Source organism: Alligator mississippiensis, chromosome 1, assembly GCF_030867095.1.
Source record: "Alligator mississippiensis isolate rAllMis1 chromosome 1, rAllMis1, whole genome shotgun sequence".
NCBI classification, from domain to species: Eukaryota; Metazoa; Chordata; order Crocodylia; family Alligatoridae; genus Alligator; species Alligator mississippiensis.
The window spans coordinates 190,078,719-190,101,794 of NC_081824.1; the positions used below are offsets into that span (position 1 = coordinate 190,078,719).

Consider the following 23,076-nt stretch of genomic DNA (forward strand, 5'->3'; position numbering starts at 1 on the left):
TGCCCAAGAGATTTGTCAGGAGCCCATTATTCTCTTAGCTTGCCCTGGACTCCATCCTGCACTGGGTAAGAAGGGTTCGGTCTCCAAGCAGTTGCTTACACTGGTCATGGTCTCATACCCAATAGGAAGATAGTTTCTGGTCCTAGGACACAGCCTAGAATTTGGAGCTCAGAGCTCTCACCTGAAATATGTACATCCGAAAAATACATGGTATTGCATGACATTTATGGCTAAAGGAAGGCATACTGAATCAGCTTGCTTTGTCTGAACAATTTCCAGCATGTCTTCATTGTGTATATCCTGTCCAAAAGTTTTGTGCTAATTGATGCAACAGTCCTCCGTGACAATAGTAAGCTGCTTGTAATATGTAAGTATCCTGTTCAGTGCTGGTCACTGTGCTTCAAGAAGGATGTAGATAGGCTGGACATGATTCACAGAACAGCAATAAAAATTAGGGTTTAAAAAAGTTGACTGTGAGGTAATCTTGAAGGAACTGAGTTTTAGTCTAGGCAAGAGAAGACACAAGATATGATAAATCCTCCAGTATGTGAAAGGTTGTGTTAAGAGATTGATTATTTGTTAGAGGTGATTGATTGTTCTCCATGGCTACAGGGGGAAGGATGAGAAGAAATTAACTTAGTTTGCAAGACAAGTGTAGGTCAGATATTAAGGAAAACTTTCTTAATGGTGGGATGATGATACACCTGGAGTCAGTGCTACCTCAGGAGCTGGTACAATCTCTTTATTGGAGGATTTTTAAAAATAGGGTATACAGGTGTCTGTCACATGGTCTAAAGCAGGGTGCCAAGCATATGGTCTGCAGGTCAGGTCCAGCTGACATGGCTGCCAGTACCTCACCATGGCAGCATTAATCCTCATGGTTTCAGCATGGCTCTGGAACCTGTGGAGTTAACATTGCTCACATCCCCACACTGGTGAAATTAAGGGTATTTAGCTGCCCCTCGTGACAAATCAATGGCAGTGGAAGAAGGTGGTGGAATTAGTGGCAATGGCATTAACTCCTTGGGTTCCTCCAGAGTCATGCTGAAACAGTGGCTTTGGCAGCCTCGGAGATTAATGTCACTGTTTACCGGTTGTATGGCCTGTGGGAAGCCCTGCAGTGTGGATTCAGATCTGTCCTGTGGGACCCAAGCTTGACCCCTGAGCTAAGGTACTTGATCCTGTCTCAGTGAAGAGGGTTGGACCTGATGATTTCTGGAGAGTCCTACTTTTCTGTTATTTTAGCGCTTGCCGTATTGTATACATCTTGTACATAGGCATGAGAATCACTGATGACAGTTTCCTTCTTTTCAGCAAACTGCATGCAGTGAGTCCAGACCTAAAGCAGTTTGAACCTCCTTAAGTCCACTTGATCTTCTGCTGCATATGGAGCATTGAGAGCAGTTGATTACAACTAGATTTTTGCTAAGCTTCTGAAAACAGTCACTAAGAACACGTGCCTTAAAGGACGAGGTGGACTTAAGGGGCAACCTTCAAAGTTCTGTCTCTCTTCCCTTGCAGCAGTAGGCATTCCAGTTTCTAACACAGAGCCCTATAAACTCAGAAAAGGTAGCCCTGCAAACTCAGAAAGAGGTGTAGGAGGAATGGAAACGCTTTTTGGAAGGATAGTAGTAATAGAGCATGCTGCAACTACCAGTTTAGATTAGTAGTGCCCAACCTTTGAGCCCTATGGGCCAGATGAGTGGTGAGGGGTTGGTCCATGGATCTGGTCAGTGGTCCCAATCTGGTGTGTGGGCCCAAGGTCCGATCCAGTGCATCGGGCTAGTCTGGTCCGTGACCCCAGCCCTGTGTGCCAGATTAGGCCCAGTCCTATGTGCCATGTTGCGCCCACAGTCCTGGCACAATGCATGGGACTGGGCCCCAGCCCCATGTGCAAAGTCTATATATAGTCTCTCAGGGTTTGGAAATGTGGTGCCAGATGGCGGACCTCTGTGGATTGGATCTGGGCCATGGGCTGGAGGTTGAACACCGATCTACATGCATCTTTTAATCTCTTCACCTGATGGCTTTTTGTTGGGTTTTTTTGGGAGGGGAGGGGGAGAGTTGTTTGTTGTTTTTTGGGTTTTTTTTGTTTTGTTTTGTTTTGTTTTGTTTTTTTTTTTTTTTTGAAGCGTCATCTGTTCTGGTTATGGTAGGTTGGTAGATACGATTTGTATGTCAAGGTGCAGCTCCTCTGTAGTGAGATTTTTGTCAATGCCAACCCTTTTCTACTTTTTACTCCAAAGGAAAAGAGAACTATCCTTTGTTTTGGATCCTTTTTTTCTTTTAGTAATGTTAAAGTTTTTGTTGTTTTTAATCTATCTGGAAATTGATACTGGTTACCTAAATGCCCTCTTCATATGTAACTGAATTTTCCTAAGGGAACTCTAACAGTTGCCTATAAGAAATGGTTAACTCTTACAGCTGATGAATTTCTGATTCATTTTTTCTATAAGGTGCACCTCTACCTTTCCTTTTACATAAAACAAGCTTAGCAGAGAACTAGAGTAAAATTTTATTGCACCTTAAAAGCAGTGTGACAGACAGTACAGAGTGTAGCTAAGAATAGAATTTGATTCTTCAAACAGATTACTATTTGCCGCCTTTTCATGCTATTTTTTAACAAAAAAGCTGGCTTTGCTTGTCTTTTCATTGACTTCAGTAGGTTCTGGATCACATCATGTGCCTGATTAAGTTCATGGACCCACAACCTTCAATTGGATCAGCATTGGTGGACCTTTGCACTTCACAAAGTGGTTTATGAAGTCACTGGAGTGCAGCACAAGGGCAAACATTCAACTCCTGAAAATGTGGGTCTGTTTATCAGACTGAACTCTAGTTTTTTTTCTTACTGTGTATAACACCCCACCCCCTACACACATCACTATCTATTTAGAGTTTTTTAAGTTATTGCATGCTGTGCCAAGAAGCAAGAGAGGGGATTAAGTTGTGGGAACACTGTTCATTTAACCTATTATTTTTAGTTGGCTGAGTATCAGGGGTACATTAACAGCAAAAATAAGTATTTATTTAGTGTTTTATATTTGCTCTTCAAACATTGACTGGTTTTTGATAAGAGCTTGTCAAACAAAGGTTAAATATTGACTTGAACTTGAAATCAGAGAACTGGTTTGAAGAAAATAATTTTGGGGGGTCTTTAAGCGGAGACTAGACAGGTACCTGACTGGGGTCATCTGACCCCAGCACTCATTTCTGCCAAGGGCACGGGATGGACTTGATCTGCTAAGATCCCTTCCAGTCCAAACATCTATGAATGTTTGGAAGTGCTCTAGGATCTTCAAGCCCAGAATCTTAAATCACATTTTAATGAAATCCCAAACCTAACTGTAAAAGGGCTTATTTTGTGGAAAAAGATAATGAGGGACCTCAGATTTTTTTTTTCATTTGCCCAAGGTTGTAGAGTCACTAGCAAATAAGGTTACAGTGTAAGATGGGCTGATCAAAATAAGGCAAAGCCACTATAAACTGTGTAGCAACATGCACAAATTTCTGATATTATTGTTCAAACTTGTTCTCTGTAGATAGAGGACCACATAGAGGACGCATGCTCTAATACTATCAATAGGACTTTATACCATTGAATTTCATTTTTAAATGACCAACTGTGAAAGAGTACAATAATCAATAAGTAGTAAATGTTAAGAGAGTTCCATGTGTCAGGGAAAGGCTGACATCACCACCTCTTTTGTTGTACTTTGTACGAACCGTTTCATAAAAGCCTTGCAAGTTGAGATTATATATAGCCAGCATGTCCTATAATTATGTGCAGAAATATGCCTCTGAAATAGGACTGACTTTTACAAACTAGCAATAATTTGGTTATGAGATTTTTATATTAAAATTTTACTAGCAAGAAGTGTCCAGTTAATGGTGCTGTTTTCTATAAAAATGAACAACTGCTTGATTATGATCTTGGGGACAGTAATATCAACTTGGGAGAGAGGCTGATTGATATGTAACCTAGCGGGGGCCAGCCTTTTTGGCAGACATGCCACAAATTAGCCCCATACACTTCCCAAGCCTCACTCTGATCCCCTTCCCTTGCCTGATCTGCTGCTCTTCTTTCTGCTCTGTGCTTCCTCCCCAATCTGTTGCTCTAATTTCTGCGTTTTCCTCTCTGTTCCCTGCCCTATCTGCTGCTTTGCTTTGTGCCCTGTTTCACACTGCTGCTTGTCTCCTCCCTGATCTGCCAGAGGGGACATGTACCACAGGTAGGCCACCCCTGATATAACTGATGAGAACTGCCAGCTCTTTAATTAAGGTTATTATCCATGGTTGTTGTTTATATCCATTGTTTATCAAACTGCACAGCATGATACACTTTCATGTCATAACTATTTAAATGTACCTGTAAAAAGTCATCCAATTTTTGTTGGGTTATGTTTTATCTATCTTTAATAAATAGTCTATGACAACCTGCAATTTTAGTTTAATGAGAAATAAAACATCCTAAGGCAACTGAGCTAACAGTTTAAAACATTGGTGTATGAAAACTGGCTTCAAACAAAATGGACTTTTGCCCTTAATGTCATGGACATTTATGTATTTATTTTTTCTTCTCCCTCTATTAGGGTTCAAACATGTTTCAGGGTTATAAGGGGCATGCCAGTCAAGCTGCGTAATACTTGGGCTAAGGAATACTGTAATTCAAGGCTATTTTTGGATGCTGCTAATAGGAGTTTTTTGCCCTTAACACTGCTAACCTGGGAAAAGAGAACTATATCTTGCATGTTTTCAACAAGACTGAGACATCTGCTGAACAGTCAAGACCATCTTTTTTAATTCATACTCAGCTAAATGAGGGATCATTAGCTTTTCCCCTTTCATTGATGACATTGACTTATACCAGCAAAGTTACCTCTGCAACAAATAACTTTATCAGGGTTTTATACCTGTTGCAGGGTATATAATTACAACAGGAGACCATCGACTAATCCATAATTTCAATAACAACCAACAATTGTTGGATTTTGCAGAATTGGATACCTTTTTTTTTTTTTTTTTTTTACCTGAGAGGTGTGCTACCAGTGGGACCATTATGGTGCCCTATAAATGAAAAACTCCTAAACCTTCCTTAAGCAGGCAAAAAGAGGAGTGAGTAGTGGACTTTGCCACATATTCCTATTCATAGTCTTGTACACTTTTTTTTTTTTGGTTAGCAATGTGCAAATATGCTGCATTTTGCTTTCCATCTGTCTTATGGAAGGTAAAACAAATCAATATGCTACTTTGGCTAATAAGAACTGGATGAGAGATGCAACATTTCTATCCAGATGCAAACTTCTGTGGCATTTGATGTGATATTGAAAAATGTAGGTTTTATTTATTTAGGCTGACTTATAGGTGCAGGTAGGTTTAAAGTTCAAAACTGACTCTAAGTTCTTGGAAGACTTTTGAGACACTGGGTTCCATATGGAGGTTTGCTTCGGAGCCTTATAAGTGGATCTTTACTTTCTTTGTTGCTGAAGAGAAGGCTGAGAGGTGATCTTCTGGCCATCTACAAACTCATGGGAGGAGGCGGGGGGGGCGCATCAGGAAGTAGGGGATGCAATGTTTACCAGGATGCCCATCGAGGTAACTAGAAACTATGGCCACAAACTGAAGGAGAGCAAATTTAGTTTGGACATCAGGAAAAAAAATTTTTACTCTGAGGGTTGCCAAAATATGGAATACGCTTCCAAGGGAGGTGGTGCTGTCCACTTCCTTGGAGGTATTTTGGAGATCGGACAAACACCTGGCTGGGGTCACCCAAACCCAACACTCTTTCCTGCCCGGGGCAGGGGGTCGGGATCTAATAGGTCCCATCTGACTCTAAAATCTGTGAAGTTAGAGATAGACCTGCTACTCCAGTCTCTGGTACTACAAAGCAGTCAGTTTATTTAACAAACAAAACCTTCCTTTTTATGACATTAAACAGTTATTTTAATTTTTAGAACGTAGGCAAGAAACCTGGCGGCTCCCCCTAAGACTGGGATGTCAAACATACGGCCTGTGGTCTGCGTCCAGACTTCAGAGCCAGGTCATCTGGCCCACAGCCTTGATGGGGGTAAGGTGGGACCTTCATGCAGCTGTAGCCAGGTGCCCTGGCAAGAGCAGCTGTGTTAGAGATCCAGTAGCACTTTGAGAAGGAGTCCGGCACCATGGCTTGTTTCCACAGTGGCAGTCAAGTGCCCGGGCTGGTGAGAGTTACAACACCGGAGCCACAGCAGCATTTTGGGAAGAAACCCGGCACTGCTGCTTCTTCCCTCAGTGGCAGACAAGCGCCCAGGATGCTGGGCCTCTTTCCCTTGAGTCCCAGACTGGAAGTGGGGGTAGATCTGTGGGCCTGGTCTAGCCCGCAGGACTGACCCTATAGCATTCATTTGGCCTATGGACTGATCTGACACCAGTCATCTGGCCCCAAGGGCCCAAGGAGTTTGACATCCCTGCCTTAAAAGTTTACAAGTTACCACTTTACATATGCATAGCATCTAAGAAGCTGTTGTAAATCTGAATGGGGCTTCAAGATGCTGTTGTAATGCAGATGATGATAAACAAGGATTAGTTAGTAAGTAGGACAGAATTATGGGGGAAAAGATTTATGCTTGCTTCAATTGCTGTGGCCCCAACTGAAGCTTAAAAGGATAAACTTCAGTCGCTGTCTCAGTATGTAGTTTGGCTAACCTAGGCACTATTGGTTACAGTAAGAAGAGTACAAATGTATGGGCTCCTTGGAATTTTCATGGTGAAATAAATAGGAAGCAGAAGGAATGTCTGCTGGACAAGTATTTGTGTGACTTCTGGCTTATTTATCTCTGCATTATTTTAACTTTGACTCTGCTTCAGCTTGTCGGGAATGAAATTGCTTGAAGGCAACATAAAAACAATTTACACTGCATTTGTTGCTGGATCCCTGGGCTGTATTCCTATGCCTGACCTAGATGTATAAGTTCTTTAAAGCAACATTAGAGGCAAGACGTGTTTTGAGGGTATTGAAATATGTATGACAAGGTTCTTTGGGTAGATGTGCTATCTTTTATTTGACCAACTGCGTAGTTGGAAAAAAGTTCTTTGCAAGCTTTTGGGCATAGTCACCCTTCTTCAGGCATAGGGAATCTCTGCTGTTCTGAGACTCCAAGGAATGAGAGAAGCTAAAAATGTGACAGGATGTCAGTGAAAATATAAATAGGTGGTAATTAGGAAAACAAAAGGTAGAGAAGGGAAGGGAGGGTGGAAACAAGGGGGGCAGGGAAAGCCAAAGGGGTAAGTAAGGGAGACTACTATAGTGGTTTTCCAAGGTAGTTTTCTACCTATTTACATTCTCACTGATATCCTGTCACACTTTTAGCTTCTTTCATTCCTTGGCGTATTGGAACAGCAGAGACTCCCTATGCCTTAAGAAAGGTGATCAAGCCCTAAAGCTTGCAAAGCACTTTTTCCCAATTACTCAGCTGGTCTAATAAAAGATAACATGTCTACCTTGCCTACCTGTGTCCTTAGACCAACATGGCTACAACCAAAAACCCTTGAAATGTGTATGGCACTTAGGGGCAGTATGTATGGCTCTTAGGTTCTCCTGTTTACTTAATTCTGTGTAGGTTGCCTGGCAAATATTTTGTTGATAATATCTTTTATTGAACCAGCTGCATGGTCCAGTAAAACGGTAGGCTGACACAATTTGGGAATCTAATTTTGTCAAAGATTTTGAATCTTTTCAAATTCAGGGACACATTTGACTAACATTGCTGCTTGAATAGTATGCTTATGATTTCTCAAAAAAAATCTTTCATTTTGCTCAGTCAACCTTACAACTGGTGATAGCCTACTGGTGTACTTTTTGGCCTGTTCTGCTTGGGCTTGTGTTACTAAACTATTTAAAAATTGGAGGGGAAAGGTGTATTGCTTGTCTCCTTATCTCCTCCCCTTTTTAGAATTCAGTCTCTTCTTAAGGGATGTTAACTCAAGACAGAGAATTTGTCCTCTGTCACAAGCCTGAACTATTGGATTGCACAGACCTTGGGTGTTAAGAAAATAAATATCACAGGGCTTGCATAGCATTGCCAGTTCATAGAAAAAGACTGGCTAATTGTGAGCCGTAAGACTGGTTGACTGTGGTTAGAGGAGTACTGTGTTACATACCTTTTGGAGGAGATGTTATGGGTATTGAATTACATCGGTAACTGAATACGGAGATTCAAAGTTGCAATGTTGGCTACAAGAATTCCAGGTAATATGGAGAGAAAAATATGGTGTATTCCTAGTTGCTAAACATAGGTGCTAAATCTGCATCCATAGAAGAGGTTACAACTTGGCTTCTTGTTCCTATGTACTGTCCCATATGTCTCTGTTGGATGTCATGGAACTTGGAAATACAGGTGTGCTTCCCTGCCATTAGAAATAAGGGTGGAAGTGTATGGCCTTCACTCAGGTGGTGGTTTTTTGGGGGTTTTGCTTCTTTTTAATTTTAGTATGTCAGTGTCATTTTTCTGATTTTTTTTTGGTGTTTTAGGTCATTCCAATAGAGCACCAAAAAGTTGATGTCACAGCAACATCGATATAACAACTTGACAATGTTGTAGGCCTAGAAAATGAAGTGGAGTGAACTCACTGAATGTCTACACATTTTTAAACCTGTATTGATTTATTTTAAGTACTGGGCACCTGAAATTCCAGGAATCAGCATTTTTATTCCCTATAACTTGCACTGACTTTGGGGAAAAAAATAGAAATTTTCAGTGCTATGGTCTTGATTCTTTTGCATGATAATAAAATAGTACTAGGCCACTGCTATGCATCATTTCAGCCTTTTAGAAGTTGGTTAGATTTGACTCTCTCTAATACTTTTCAAAGCACACTATTTTAATTAATTGACAACTTAAATTTCTATGTATTGGCTTTAAAAATTCTTAGCAACTGGTAATAGCAATTTTTACTAGTCAACATGGTAGCTATGTGAACAACTTCTACTGACAGCAGCCAATCTGTAGCACTGGGCTGCATCACAGGAATGCAAGGTTTCTGGACAGTGCAGTGCTAATTATGCTCTGAAGGAACAAAAATGTCATTGAAAATGCAAGTGTTAAATAAAAGTTTAGGTTTCATCAGTTTTATACCATCTAGACGGATGTTACTGTGCAACTATAATTAATATAGGTTATTGATTATATTTTTCTGGGTGGAGTTTCCTAGGAGCTCCGAAGTTAAAGACTAACAAACGTGGAGCTGTTAATCTTGTGGAGCTTTCTACAAGGTTGTTTAGCTTGCAGAGGATCATCAGAGGATCTTCCAAGTTCTTTGAATCAAGCAATGTCATTTTGCTCTGGAAGCAGGCTCAGCCAATGTGTAGTTTAATAGTACTGTAATTTAACTCTTACTCATTGTTTCCCTCATAGATAAATCCCAAAGTAATTGATAAAGGGAGGATCCTAAAAGGGGAAATTAAAGTACCTAGCTTTGAAAAGTGACTTATGCAGCTACATTTGGATGGTGAGTGGAGCTTGAAATAACTACTCTCTTTTTTCCATTCTTGTACCGAGCATGTAGGAAGTGATGAGAGAAGTGGGAATCTGAGCCTTACAAAAATACTTGGCCATTTAGGGAAGAAAAAGAAAATGAGAGAGCAAAAAAGATGGCCATCAGAGCAAGAGACTTAATATAACTGCCAGTGTTGCAGGAGTCTTGGACACTCAGGCGGAAAGAAAAATTGAAAGCAAAAGTAAATGCATTAATCAAACTGTCAGCTTTGATGAAGGATAGTCCTGGCAGGGAACAGGAGTTTCTGTGGTAGAGAATATATCAAGCTTGAATTAGAGGAAATAAATGGCAGTAGAATTATATATGAAAATCATGACAATATGGAGAACTTAGAAGCAAATCCCTTCCCCTGTGTTCAGCTGAAATGAGTGGGTTGGACGCTAGGATTCTCTATAGAACTGAGAGAGAAAGATCCTCTCTTCCAGGGACATAATAGATCCATTCCACTGCTGTTGCTTTGTCTTCAAGGCTAGAGTAGCTTGTCATACTTCACAGGATGCAATGACAAGGCAGATCAGTGAGTACAGCATTGACACTGACACTGTCTAGTGTTCCTAAGCACCCTGTGCTGAGAGTTCTGCATGGCATTACCTGGACTGGACTTCACTGTGTGCAAGGAACTTGCACATCCCTTGCTGGCAGGGAGAGCACAGACTCCTAACTTGTACAGTGCTACAGTGCACGTTTTTTGGTTGGACTTTGTTTATGCAAAGACTTCTTTAAACTGGTATAGTTTGATACTGATAAAAGGGCTTAAATTGGGGGTAATGGCTTACACTGGCAGAGTTGTGTAAAGTGGCTTTAACTGAAAATCGGACCTGTTTTGCGTACGACTTCTTTACTTACAGAAAAGTTACTAAGATCTGTTTCCTGAGGAAAAGACAAAGGAAAGAATGTAGAGAACAGGCTCCAGGGTGGACATTTTAGAAAATACTTTTAATGAGATTCCTTATGGCTATAAAGGAAAGCTAAGAGTGAGAGCCTCTGTTATTCAAGAGAAGACAATTCTTAGAAAAACAGGACTGCAATGGACTTCAGCCACCTTGCTCAAGGCAAGATCATCTGTCTAAATACCTCAGACAAATGTTGGTTTAATCAGCACTTTGAAAACTGTCGTTGGAAGTTTTTACAACTTCCCTAGATAATGTGTGCTTTTGCTTAACAGCCCTCGCTGGAAGTTTTTCTTAATATCTTACCTAAATCTCCTTTGTTGCAATTTAAGCTCATTATTTCTGTATCCACAGATGGCAGGACAAGAGAACAATGGCTGTCAAATCCAGCCCGAGTCTTCTCTAGACGGACTAATTCCAGTTCTTTCAAGTTTTTCTCATGCCTGTTGTCTAGAGCACTAACTGTTTTCATTGTTCTTCTCTGGAGCCTTTGCAAGTTGGCCACATCTTTCTTGAAAGGCCATGGCCAAAACTGGACATGGTACTCCAGGTGAGTCGTCTTCACCAGTGCTGAATAGAGTGGAATCGCTTGACTTATTCATACCTCTCCTGTTAATGCATTCCAACATTGTTGCATTTTTTTTTAAATGGGCACTTGGTTTGCGTTTTCCAGTCTTGCCTAACCTCCATGAGTATTCAAAGACTATAGCTACTTACTATTTCTGCATTTATTTCAGTGCTTCCTTGAGAACCTTGGGAGGAAACTCATCAGGCCCTGCTGATTTGGAAACAACCATCTCCTCAAACTAATCTCTTGCCTGTTCTTTTTCTTCCCTAGCTGATTATCTGCCCCCTTCTTCCCCACCCCCTTGCTAGCTGCTTGATATCTAATAGTTGGCCTTTTCTTTGAAGACTAAAGCAAAAAAAGTGTTAAACAGTTCAAACTTTGCCCTATTGTCTATTTTTAAATTTTCCATTGCCCATTCAGTAAGGTGCCTGCATATCCCTTGGTCTTCCTCTTTCTTCTAATTATAACATGCTTTCTTATTGCCTTTTATCTCAGTTTGTGCCTTGCCCTTCTGATTTTGTCCCTGCTTGCTCTTACTATACCTTTTATACGGGTCATAGTAACATTAGCCAAGTTACCTTTTTTATGTTTCATTAAGTCATTGGAAAGCTTTTTTTCTTTTTAAGCAAGAAACTTGCTTGGCTATGCTGCTTGTGCAGAGAAAGGATCAGGATAGCATACTCCTCTGCCCTTTGACTTTTTTTCTCTTTAAAGAATAAAAACTTTCCTAGATTCCTATTTCCTTTAGATTTGCTTCCCATGGGATGATGTCTGCCAGATCTCTTGACAAAACTTAATTCAGCTGTCCTCCCTCCTTTTTGTAGTTCCTGTAATTTTACAGTCATTACTGTCACCCATGTTGCCTTTCATCTCCGGATTCTCAACCAGTTCCTCCTTGTTACAGCAAGTTCTGAAGAGCTTCCCCTAGCTGGTTTCTCCACGGTTTATACCAAAAAGTTGTCTTTAACAGAATCAAAACACTTTCTGGCCTCTATACACTGCCATATTGTCTTCCCAGCAAAGAGCATGGTAATTCAAGCCGTTCATAAGTGCCAGGTCCTATGGCTCAGATACTTCTGTTAGTTTGAAAAAGGCTGCCAAACCAGATCACAGATGCCCAATTGTGGGTGTGTCCAGACAACCGTGCACGTGCAGTATGCAGCGCTGCAGACTTGTCTGCAGTGCTGCACCTTGCACATGCAGGCATTCTTGGTGCTGCTAATTTGCAGCATGTAGGGAGGCTTTCTGACACAGATCCTGGTGTCAAAAAAAAAAAAGTGCCCAAAAAAGTGGGGAGATGCATGTGCTAGCAGAGTGTGCTGCCTGAAACTGAAGCCATGCACCAGCTGCTGGCCAGGCTTCCTGTTGCTGGATTGCTGCGGCTGTAGCCCCCAGGACCCCAGGTAAGGCTGCTGAGGCTAGCCCAGGTGCTGGCCCCAGCCTCCTTTACCCTGCACAGGGCAACATGTTGCAAGCCATGCACATGCATGGGCATTTCCTGGGGACAAGTAGCAGTGGCATATATTATGCTGCTGCTGTTTGTCCCTGTTGTTGCTTGTGGGGACTGGTGTGGATGTGTCCCATGGGATCATCCTTGCTATCCCCCTCCTTTTTTTTTCAGCTTTAACCCAGATACTTTCAGCAAGTGTGCCATGTGCTTTGTTCCACACCTCAGAGCCAGTGGGATGCCTGCCATTGGTTTCGTAAGAATGTTGCCCCCACATGTAGTCTTGTGCCCTACTCTCACTTCATCCCAAAGACAGATGCTGCTAGCCAAGCAGCGTGGGGGTGGGCAGAGGCACTGAAGGCTACATGTAGGCGCTCGTCTGAAGGCAGCTTGAGAGAGAGAGAGAGTGTGTGTGTGTGTGTGTGTGAAGAAAGGGGGTCAAAGAGGTAGAGAAAAGGCTAGGAGGTGGTGGTCCTGGCTTTTAGCATAAGCGCTGGGAGCTCTTCGCTGCCCTTCAAAGTAGGCGAGTCCGAAGTGCTAGGAGGAAATACTTTATCTGCCTCCTAGGTCTTTGGTGAACGCCTTTTGCAACGGTTTAAAGCTAGGCCCTGCTCCAGTCTTGAATAAACGGTTATATTTATACTAAATCATAGGGGGAGGGCAGGGGTCTGAGCCGCTCTCCCGAGGCCCGCGAGGCGCTGCTGGGAGCCGCGCTGGGCTGTGACCCGCCGAGAGCCTGCGGCGCGGGGCCAGCGCTGGAGCAGCCCCCCCGGGCAGACGCGGGGAGGAGCCGGGCCGGGACCGCCTGCGCGCATTAGAGGAAGCTGTGGGCCGGAGGCGGCCGCGCTTGCTGCAGCGCCGGCGCCGCTTCCCGCGGGCACTGGGGCGGGGGCGGCGGCATGAAGCGCTCGGGCTGCGCCGGCGGCGCCGCGCCCAGGTACGGAGCGGCCGGGACCTAGCGGGGCAGGTGCGGGCAGGGGGCGGCGGGGCCCGCGCCGAGCCCGCCCAGTGACCCGCGCCGCCCGCCTCTCTCCTTCCTCCCCCGCAGGGCGCCGCCAGCCGCCTAGCGCCGCCGGCCCGGCCACGCCGCCGAGCCGTGCCCATGCGCCGCCGCCTCCCGGGCCCAGCCGCCCCGCCGCGCCGCGCCGCGGGAGGTGAGTGCGGGTGGTGACCTCTGTCTGAAGGACGGGGCTTGCGCACCCGCGACCTTCTGCCGCCCCTTTCCGCCCGCCAGCCCGGCGACGCAGCCCGCGCCCGCCCGCCATTGGTTTGCGGCGGGAGGCAAAGGGCAGCCCCCCCTTCCCTCCATGCGCGTGTCACTGTCTCCGCTTTCCCCCGGGCCTCCGGCGGCTTTGTGCCCTGCCTGGGGCTGGCTCGGGCCCGCGGGTGCGTGGCTGTTGCAGCCAGAGGGGCATGGAGGACTCTCCATTCTCGCAGGATTTTAAGACCCGGCTAGACAAAGCCTTGGCTGGGATGAGATGGTTGGGGCTGGTCCTGCTCTGGGCAGGGGGCTGGACTAGGTGACCTCCTGCCGTCCCTTCCCACCCTCGTGTTCTAGGCGTATATGTATATATATGATGCTCCTTGGGGCAAAGCTTGCTGGCAAGGTTCTGGGTAATGATATCTCCCAGATCCAGTCCCCCCCACCCCCAATCCCATGGTCTCCATTCTTGCTGTCTCAAAATGAATGGAGAAGTAAGGACGCTTGTGCAACTGGATTGAGAACAGAGCCTTCCCAGGGAGATGCCAGCCTCCAACTATCCAAGCCTCTAGCTAACTTTGTGTGTGTGTGTGTGTGTGTGTGTGTGTGTGTGTTTGGGGGGGTTTTTTGTTTGTTTTTTCATTTTAGCCAATAAGTAACAGATGCATTTTGTTTTTCTTTTCCCAGTCGGAAGAACCCATATATTTGGCTGTGAAGGAGAATGGCTGTGACTTTAGTACAAGCCCAAAGGGTGGGCTATACGTTTTTGAAAGCACTCCTAAGATTCGGTTTTATGGTCGCCAATAACCTGGTTGCTATTCCGTCCTACGTCTTGTATTTAATTATACTGCAACCTCTTCGAGTGTTGGATAGTAAGCTGTTCTGGTATATCGAAGGAGTATTATTTAAATGGCTTTTAGCTATGGTGGCTTCCTGGGGCTGGTGGGCAGGATATACAGGTAAGAATGTTTTAATAATTTAAAGAAATGTACAAGTATAATCATGTAGCTACATCCTAGATAATAAGGGTAGATGCTGTTACTGTGGCTTCCCCTCCTCCCTTTGGCCTGTTGTACAGACATGCACTATGTTTCTAGATTGAACTCTCAATGAATCTATTATTTATATTAAAACTGATCTTTCAAAAATATCTTTATAATGTACTACATTACTGGGTTCAAAGAACATATTAAATAATAGAGGCTCTTAGCTCTCAATCAATAGCTTACTTCATGATTAGTGATGTCCATGCCTTTAGAAGTGTTTCTCCTTTTCCCCATGCTCCCAGGACCTGAGGTCATCTTGTTTTGGTGTTAATATGGGACACCTTTGAAAAGCCCCTTCATTTCTGTTAGGTTCAAGGCTGAAATGCTTACGCTTTGAGTATAAACAAATAATTTTCGCTTGGAGCTATCAGTACAAAAGATTGAGAGGTTTCCCTTAAAATACATTTTTGAAAAAATAGCTCTTATTCCTTAAGGCTTGCGCCTACAGTTTTCATTTTCTGCCACTTCTAAATAAGGGGAACATCTTTTGTGGATGTAGGTGAAATGTAGGGACACACTCTCTCTCTCTCTCTCTCTCTCTCTCTCTCTCTCATAAGTCTTCATTCGCTATTTATAGAATTAATATTTTAACTATGTGAGTTTTTTATATATAAATTTTCTTTGTATGCATTGCTTTGTAGTTATCATTTGAACTTCTTTTACCTGTTAGTGTTTATAGGCTCATTGATAATGGACTGAACTGATGATGTACTAAGGAAGGCTCTAAACCTTGTCCTTGGGCATATTGACTTTCATCTTGGCTGCTGCATGTTGTGCAATGAAAGAGCCATCAATTGTGTGTATGTGCTCAGATTCTAGAAAAAAGGGAGGTGGTGGAGGACATTTGTCTTGTGAGAACAACATGAACAACTCTCCTGAAATTCTCTGTCTCCCTTTCTCCAGCCCAGGAGGCATCTGCAGGTCTTGTCTGTGTATACAAGGGAAAAAGGAATGACGGCACAGCTCTGGAGTCTGGTTGGACTCTGGGTTAGTCAGAGTATTCAGTATTGACCCAGATACGGAGCTCTTCCACGTACTGGCAAAGCTATTTGTTGGGCTGCAAGAGCTGAAGCCTCTGTGAAAATGTGCCTTTTGGTATGGTGTTGTGTGCCTTGTGGAGATGCACACATGTTCTGTGGCTGTTCTAGGTGAGCTCCTAGTTCTTCTTAAGGAGGTGGTGGTGGTGGCAGCACAATTAGATTCCAAACCATTGGGCCAGAACTGTTGCAAGTGTTGCACTGCTTCAGAACTGCATTGCCTGGTACAGCTCAATCTTTTTCCAACTGTGCTTATTTTATTTATTTATTTATTTTAATCTTTGTATGTTTACATTTGCTCATTAAAAAGAAGTCCACATAGTATTTGCAGTGGCAGGTACTTTTTTTAGCTGCCCGCCTTCAGTCTTTAAATGCAATAAAACTTTTCCAGTAGGAAGAGATCTTTACAGTGTTGTATGTATTCTGAATTGGATATGTGAAAGTTTATCAGCATAACAGTAAGGAAAAATTTATCTCGCATGAGACCTTAGGGGTGCAATGTTTAGATCATAAGTGCCATTTTAAAATTCAAGTCATTGTCTTTTGACTGCATAGCTGTTGATGAATTTTGAGGGCAGTTTCTTGGGGGTATGTTCCCTGCTGTCTGCAGAACTGTGTGGTTTCTTTTGCCTCTTGCTTGGAAAGTGGTGTCAGCATGATCTGCATACTCTAGAATCTCCTTGAAACCTCTCTTGGTCAGTTTGCTGTTGCATCTTAGGAATTTGAATAGTTTTCTTTTGCTATCTTAAGAACCCTTTGGCACATTTAAAGTAGCTTTTCCTTTTGGTAGAATTAGCAGCAACATGGAAATATTTTCTAGGATGATTTCAAGGCAGAGGGACCCTATTTCTGTTTCGAGACTGAATCGAGGCATTGGTCAGGTGTATGAGTAGTTCTCAATTGAATACTTCTCATTCTCAAATTTAAGCAAGTGCTGATGAGACTCTTACTTTCTATAGGTAACTCTGTAAAGGAGGGATGCATCTGGAATGCATGCATACTATACAGCTATTTTGTCTTCTCTCTAGTAAAATGGAGCCTATTTACTACTCCAATTTACAACTGATGTGCAGGTTTTACTATTGCCAGTCTAGAGTGGCTTTGGGTATTCATTGATAATCTGAAAGAGAGATGTTCTGTAGCAAGATCTGATTTGCACATCTACAACTAGGACAAAGGTTAGTAACTTTAGTGCATCTTTGCAGTATATCTTATGTTAATACGTGTAAACAAGGGGTAAATGTTGACACTGGCTGACTGTATACCTGTGATTTAGGCTGAATACATAGACTGTATAGAAGGGTTCTTACTTGACCAGTAGATTAGCTCATTATTGGATATTTTTCGTAGCCCAACCGTTAACTGAAGACAGAAGAGTGCCAGATTACCATCTGGCTTGAGATGTGTGATAAAAGAGATTGCATATAAAGGATTACTGTTAATTATGGACCTAACTAGATTAATAGCAAGTGAGGAATGGGGTAGAATGAAAGAAGGGTATTTTGACCTGAGAAATTCCAGTGAGAGATGGGATTTCTTTTTACTCTTTTCTTATGAATAGGCTTTGGAGGGTGGGTTTGAAATGCAAGTTCAATTTCTCAGTAGTAGTTATTGATATATAACCTAATCCATCACTGTACTCAGTTTGAAGAGCCAGAAGTTTGAAAATGTACCTTATGTACTCGTTGGTTAGATCAAGGAGCTGGAAGTCAGGATTACAAAATTCTAATTTCAATTTCTGTTGCTTTACTGCATAGTCTTCTCCAGCTATCAGCTAACCTTCTGTTAGTGAGAGTAGTACTGTATCTTGGTTGTGCTTTGCTAATGTTTATGAACTCAGACTGCCGGGTGAGAGAGAGCAGTGCAGTTCAATGATATAAAAATTGGGCTGTTGTTTGTTTGTTTGTTTGTTTGTTTGTTTTCATCTGTTTTTTTTTAAACTGTACAGATATATGCGTGTGTAAAGGTCTAGAAACAAAGGATTGTATGTTTCTTTTCTGACTCTTCTTTGGCTTATGCTGTCTAGTCTCATGTTTGCCTCGTTCTTGGTCTGTTAGATGTGTCATGGAACAGTTGGAAAACTGGACATTTGTTTACTTTGCACATACATGCACGCTGTGCCAGAGTCTTAGGAAATCCATATGTTATTGAGGAATTGTCAGTGAATTAAGAGGGACCTTTCAAGAGTGACAATTAAAATACTTCTTTCTATTTACTATAAACCAATCATAGGGGATTACCTTGCTATTATAAATTACAAACAAAAACAGCCCCCCCCCCCCAAATCCTACAGATTATGCTTATAACTCTTTCCAGTGGATAGTCATTCTTTTCTTACTCTCACTGTATTTTTGGTGTTTTCAATTTATGGCACAATTTATCTATTTTTCATACACTTGGCATCATATAATATCCTGAAATAGTGTGACAGATATTGTAGAAAGGGGGGTGTGTATGTATGTGTAGAGATGGACTAAACAGAGGTCCTGGTGACTGCCTCCTTCTCATGCACAAATTTTGGTTTGCAGCAACCAACCTTTGGACTGGAACTGTTGACCTAGTAGAGCTTTAAGCTTTATCTTCTCAAATTCTTGTATTGTCCCAAGTAGAAGTAGACCCCACTTTGTAGGAAAAAAAAGCTTTTCCCTCAATGTAAGTTGTGAAGGTAAAGCCTTTCAATTGCTGTTGCACTTAGAAATGACACAGGAGATTTGGCTGAGGAAGGGACCCAAGATATTAAATGCAGTAAAAATATTAAAATAAAAACTGCACTGAATAAGCTTCTCACTTAATGTGTTCTTGCTTATACAAAACCCAAGGCTGGGGTCCAGATAGGATTGACCCCTGCCTGTTAGTAGAGTGTATTTTTTCTCTTAATGGGGCTTTTGGAGGAGAGAAGAAAAATGCAGGCTTCATAGTCGCAACAAAACACTATTTCTAATTAAATGTCTAAAAATACAATTTGGGCTAGTAAAACAGAGCCTCACTTTGATTCATCTCATCTTTAAAAGACATTTGCTTTGTAGCTGTCTTGCCGTCTGAATGCAGTGGTTGGAGTGTAGTCTGTTGCAGCCTGAAAGCCACACTAGCTTCTCTGATATGTTGCTCAGATGTTAGAACTTGGTTACAGTGGAGATGAATCTCAGCCCCTCCTCATCTTTACCCCTTTCCTTTTAACCTTTTTCTAAATGGATTTTACTAGGTGAAGCAGAATGAGACTTGGATTTCTAGCTTTTGATTTGTTGGGGAAATATGCTTGATCTTTGGGTTCTGACTTGTATGAGTAGGTTGCAGTTGTGACCTTGAGGCTTATTTTCCTCCCCACAAGGAAAAGGGGAGTGGTTGCTTCCTGAGCAGTACAGTTGTCATCTTCTGTAGTTCGAGTGGCTGTAGACTGGCACCGTATCCAAGAGTTGTTTTCCTTCAGTTTATGGAATACATCTTGGGTGGGTGAAAGAGCATTCTTTTGCTCTAAGGGTAAGAGTTGATGTATCTTGTATTGTGTAGTCTTCATGGGCATGGGGTAGTTTTTTGTTTTATTTTGATATTGCAGTACCCGGCAGAGCAAGACTTGGGTCCTGCTGGGATCTTGTGACACGATTGTAACACCAACAATAAGCCAAGCTATGGCAGGAATTGTGGAATTGCCCCTGGAGAGGTGAGCCTATTCCTGGCCAATAATATGTGTTGGCCTTGAGGTGGCCAGCTGTATGTTCTGTCACGAACTACACACATCTTCCACTTAATCTACCAGGAGACTTCTTATTGTTCTTTCTTCACTGACACCAAAATAGTAGCCGAAAGCTTCCTTCTTTTAAATTGGTGGTTCTCAGCCTTTTTGGACTTGAGGTACTGCTTCATAACTTTGAATTGAGTTGTTCCTGATTTTTTTCTTTTTAAGGGCCAAGCATTGCGGGTGCGGGGATTGGTCAGGGAAGGACAAGTCTGAGCCTGCACTTACTTGCTCATTTCCTCATACTTTTGCTTTCCTTTTCATACCTCAAGGCACACTTCAAAGATCTGCTGGCTCCCTGGTTGTGAATCACTGTTCTTGATGCATGAAAGAAGCGGATGTAACTTGTCTGTTTCATTGGTGCACTTGTTCTCAAACTTTAGAATCAGGGTACCTTCCTCAACATTTTTGAATTTGGTGTGCCTTGTTGAGAACCACTGTTGTGCTGCCTCAACTTTTCTGTGATTCTCAAATGGGGTGAGCCACTGCAACTGGTAAGGGTGCCCCATATGTCTTGTACAAAGCCAGACTGGGAAGGGCTGCAGCACCCTTATGCTCTCCTGCTTTATTAGGGTTCTCTGATGAGTCAAAAGCAGGCAGGAGAGCTGTCTTGTGCTGCAGACCTTCCCAATCCTACACCATATAACATCTCTCAGAAGCAGAGGTGCATAGGGCACATGGAGCTGTCACATGCACCTCTGTTTCTGGGAAGAGTATAGGGGAGCCAGACTAAGAAGGGCTGCAGCCAAAGCCAGTTTTCCTGCCTGCTTTAGGCTTTCCAGAGAACCCTAATTAAGCAGGAGAGGAAGTGTGTGCTGCAGCCCTTCCTGGTCTGGCTGTGCACCAGGTGCATGGGGCACTTTGACCTGGCTGAGGCAGCAGTGGTGCTCATGTTGCAGCATCCTGGATGGGATCTTTCTTTGCTCCAGCTGAGAAATACTGCATTAGTGTCTAGTACACACACTGCTTGCTTTGCTCATTCTGTTGTGTAAACCCTTATTTTCAGGAAGTGGAACAGGGGCTGGAAGACCTCGGGTAATATCCAAAAGTAAATATTTTATACAGAATGATGGAAGACTATTAATTTACAAGATCTAACTACTCTTTCACTCTGATTTTCATTAATTAGCAGTAATTGTCTATGCTAAGCAGTGCTCAGTTCCACAAATTGAAAGAAATTACAGGTTAAACACTAGATTTCATTAAATAATACTAGTGATTTGGTATCTTTTTTTGAAAAAAGCAATTTTTAAAAGCCCCGGTAATCTTATTTTTATACATTACTTTTGAATATTCTTTTTAACACCTTTTCTGGTAAGGCTATATGCTAGTTTTGGATAGTGTGAAATACATTACCTTAAAAACATTAGGCCTTATTTTAATTTTGGGGTTGTGATCCAAATGAACCCCAAAGTAAGGTTTTTTTTGACTTGTGGAAAGATCACATAACTGTAGATTTAGATATCGGCTATCCTGACAGAGCCATTCTAATCATTCCTTTGTGATGGGTTCTAAAATAATCCGATTCTGTATAGGGAACTGTTTATGATCCAGTTAGTGCACAGATTTTTATGGAGTCCAGAGTCAAATCTGATTTCAGTCACCATTTATTTGTATAAGCAACACTTTAAAAAACCTTTAATGAAAAAATAAGATTATATATAATTATAGGAGGTGATAAGAAAAGTTCAGGGTTTAGGCAGATGTGATATCCCTGACTAATTCCACTATGCCTAGTGCAAAGCTCATTGTAATCTTGCTTAATAGAGATAGTGCAATGTTGAATCATTGTAGATCTTGTGTGAATGATGCAGCCTGTGTAGAGATTGCACATGCAGAAACACTGATTAATTTTAATTATCTTGAAAGTGATTCATATCTCTCTTATTCTTAGAACAAGAGACGTGGACTTTATGCTTTTCTCTTTACATTTACTTCTATCCTAGTATCATTAAAGTGTAACTGACACTAAACTTTCAGCTGTTTCTTAGAATTATAGAAAATTAGGGTTGGAAAGGACCTCAGGAGGTCATGTAGTCCAATACCCTGCTCAGAGCAGGACCGCCCCCAACTAGGTCATTCCAGCCAGGGCTTTGTCTAGCCAAGTCTTAAAAAACTCCAAGAATGGAGATTCCACAACCTCTCTGGGTAACCTGTTCTGGTGATGTACCACCCTCCTGTTGAGAGTATTTCCTAGTATCTAACCTAAACTTCCCTGCTTCAACTTGAGCCCATTGCTCTTTGTTCTGTCATCTGCCACCACTGAGAACAGTCAAGCTCTATCCTCTTCGGAATCACCTTTCAGGTAGTTGAAGGCTGCTATTAAATCCCCTCTCAGTCTTCTCATCTCCAGACTAAATAAGCCTAGTTCCCTCAGCCTCTCCTCATAAATAATGTGCCTTAGCCACCTAGCTGTTTTGTTGCCCTCCACTGGTCTCTCTTCAATTTGTCTGCATCCTTTCTGCTGGACAAACTAGACTGCCAACTAGACAATGAGCCACTGATTACTACCCTTTGAGCTCGATGATCCAGCCAGTTTTATATCCACCTTACAGTCCGTTCATCCAGTCTAGACTTCCTTAGGGTCTCCCACAACATTCTTATAAGCAAACTATCAAAAGCCTTGTTTAAAGTCAAGGTATACAACATGTCCACTGCTCTCTCTGCAGCCACAGAGAGGCAGTCATCTTTTCTTAGAAGGCAATCAGGTTGGTCAGGCATGACTTGCCCTTGGTGACTCCATGCTGATTGTTCCTAATCACCTGCTTCTCCATTAAGTGCTTAGAAGTGGACTCCTTGAGGACCTGCCTTATGATTTTTTCTGTGGACTGAGGTGAGGCTGACTGGTTTCTCCTGACCACTGTGAGTTTTCAGAGATAATGGCCAGCAGCTGTACAGTTGCATCATCTAAGTCCCTCCACACCCTTGGGTGTGTCACGTCCAGCCTCCTGGACTTATACACATCCAGCTTTTCTAAATAGCCCCTAACCTGTTCTTTCACCGCTGAGGGCTGCTTACCTGCTCCCTGAACTGGGCTGCCGGGTGCAGTAGTCTGGGAGCTGACTTGGTCTGTGAAGACTGAGGTGAGAAAGGCATTGAGTACTTCAGCCTTTTCCACATCATCTGTCACTAGTTTGCCTCCCCCATTCAGTAAGGGACCCACACTTTTCCTGATTTTCCTCATGTTGATGACATACTTCTAGAAATCCTTCTTGTTACCCTTCATGTCCCTTGCTTAGCTGCAACTCCAGTTACGCTTTGGCTTTTCTGATTTCATCCCTGCATGCCCAAGCAGTGCTCTTATACTTCTCCCTAGTTGTTTGTCCAAGTTCCACTTCTTTTAAGCTTCCTTTTTGTGTGTTGGCTCCCTGAAGAGTTCCTTGCTAAGCCAAGCTGGACTTCTGACAGATTTGTTGGTCTCCCTGTGCATTGGGGTGGTTTGTTTCTGTGCCCTCAGTAAGGTTCCTTTAAAATACAGCCAGCTGTCCCTGGACTCCTTTTCTCCTCAGACTGGCCTCCCAGGGGATCCCATCAGTTCCCTGAGTGAGTCAAAGTCTACTTTTCTGAAGTCCAGGGTCCTTACTCTGCTGCTCTCCATCCTTCCTTTCTTCAGGATCCTG

At 42.7% G+C, this 23,076-nt stretch overlaps 1 protein-coding gene across 5 annotated transcripts in view; it reads left to right on the forward strand.

The window, feature by feature from the left end:
* Positions 1-9,392: 9,392 nt before the first annotated feature.
* LPGAT1 (lysophosphatidylglycerol acyltransferase 1) overlaps positions 9,393-23,076 on the forward strand; it is a 123,889-nt gene continuing 110,205 nt past the window's right edge. Inside the window, exons 1-3 of one of the 5 annotated variants that reach the window (XM_059718067.1) lie at positions 9,393-9,486; positions 10,779-10,974; positions 14,328-14,599. In XM_059718067.1, coding sequence (XP_059574050.1) covers positions 14,362-14,599 — 238 coding nt within the window. In that variant the 5' untranslated portion in view covers positions 9,393-9,486; positions 10,779-10,974; positions 14,328-14,361. Of the gene's footprint in view, positions 9,487-10,778; positions 10,975-13,258; positions 13,377-13,487; positions 13,594-13,938; positions 13,960-14,327; positions 14,600-15,589; positions 15,835-23,076 lie in introns of those variants that run through there. The other 4 variants (XM_059718059.1, XM_006261519.4, XM_059718072.1 and 1 more) reach the window with 4 other exon arrangements.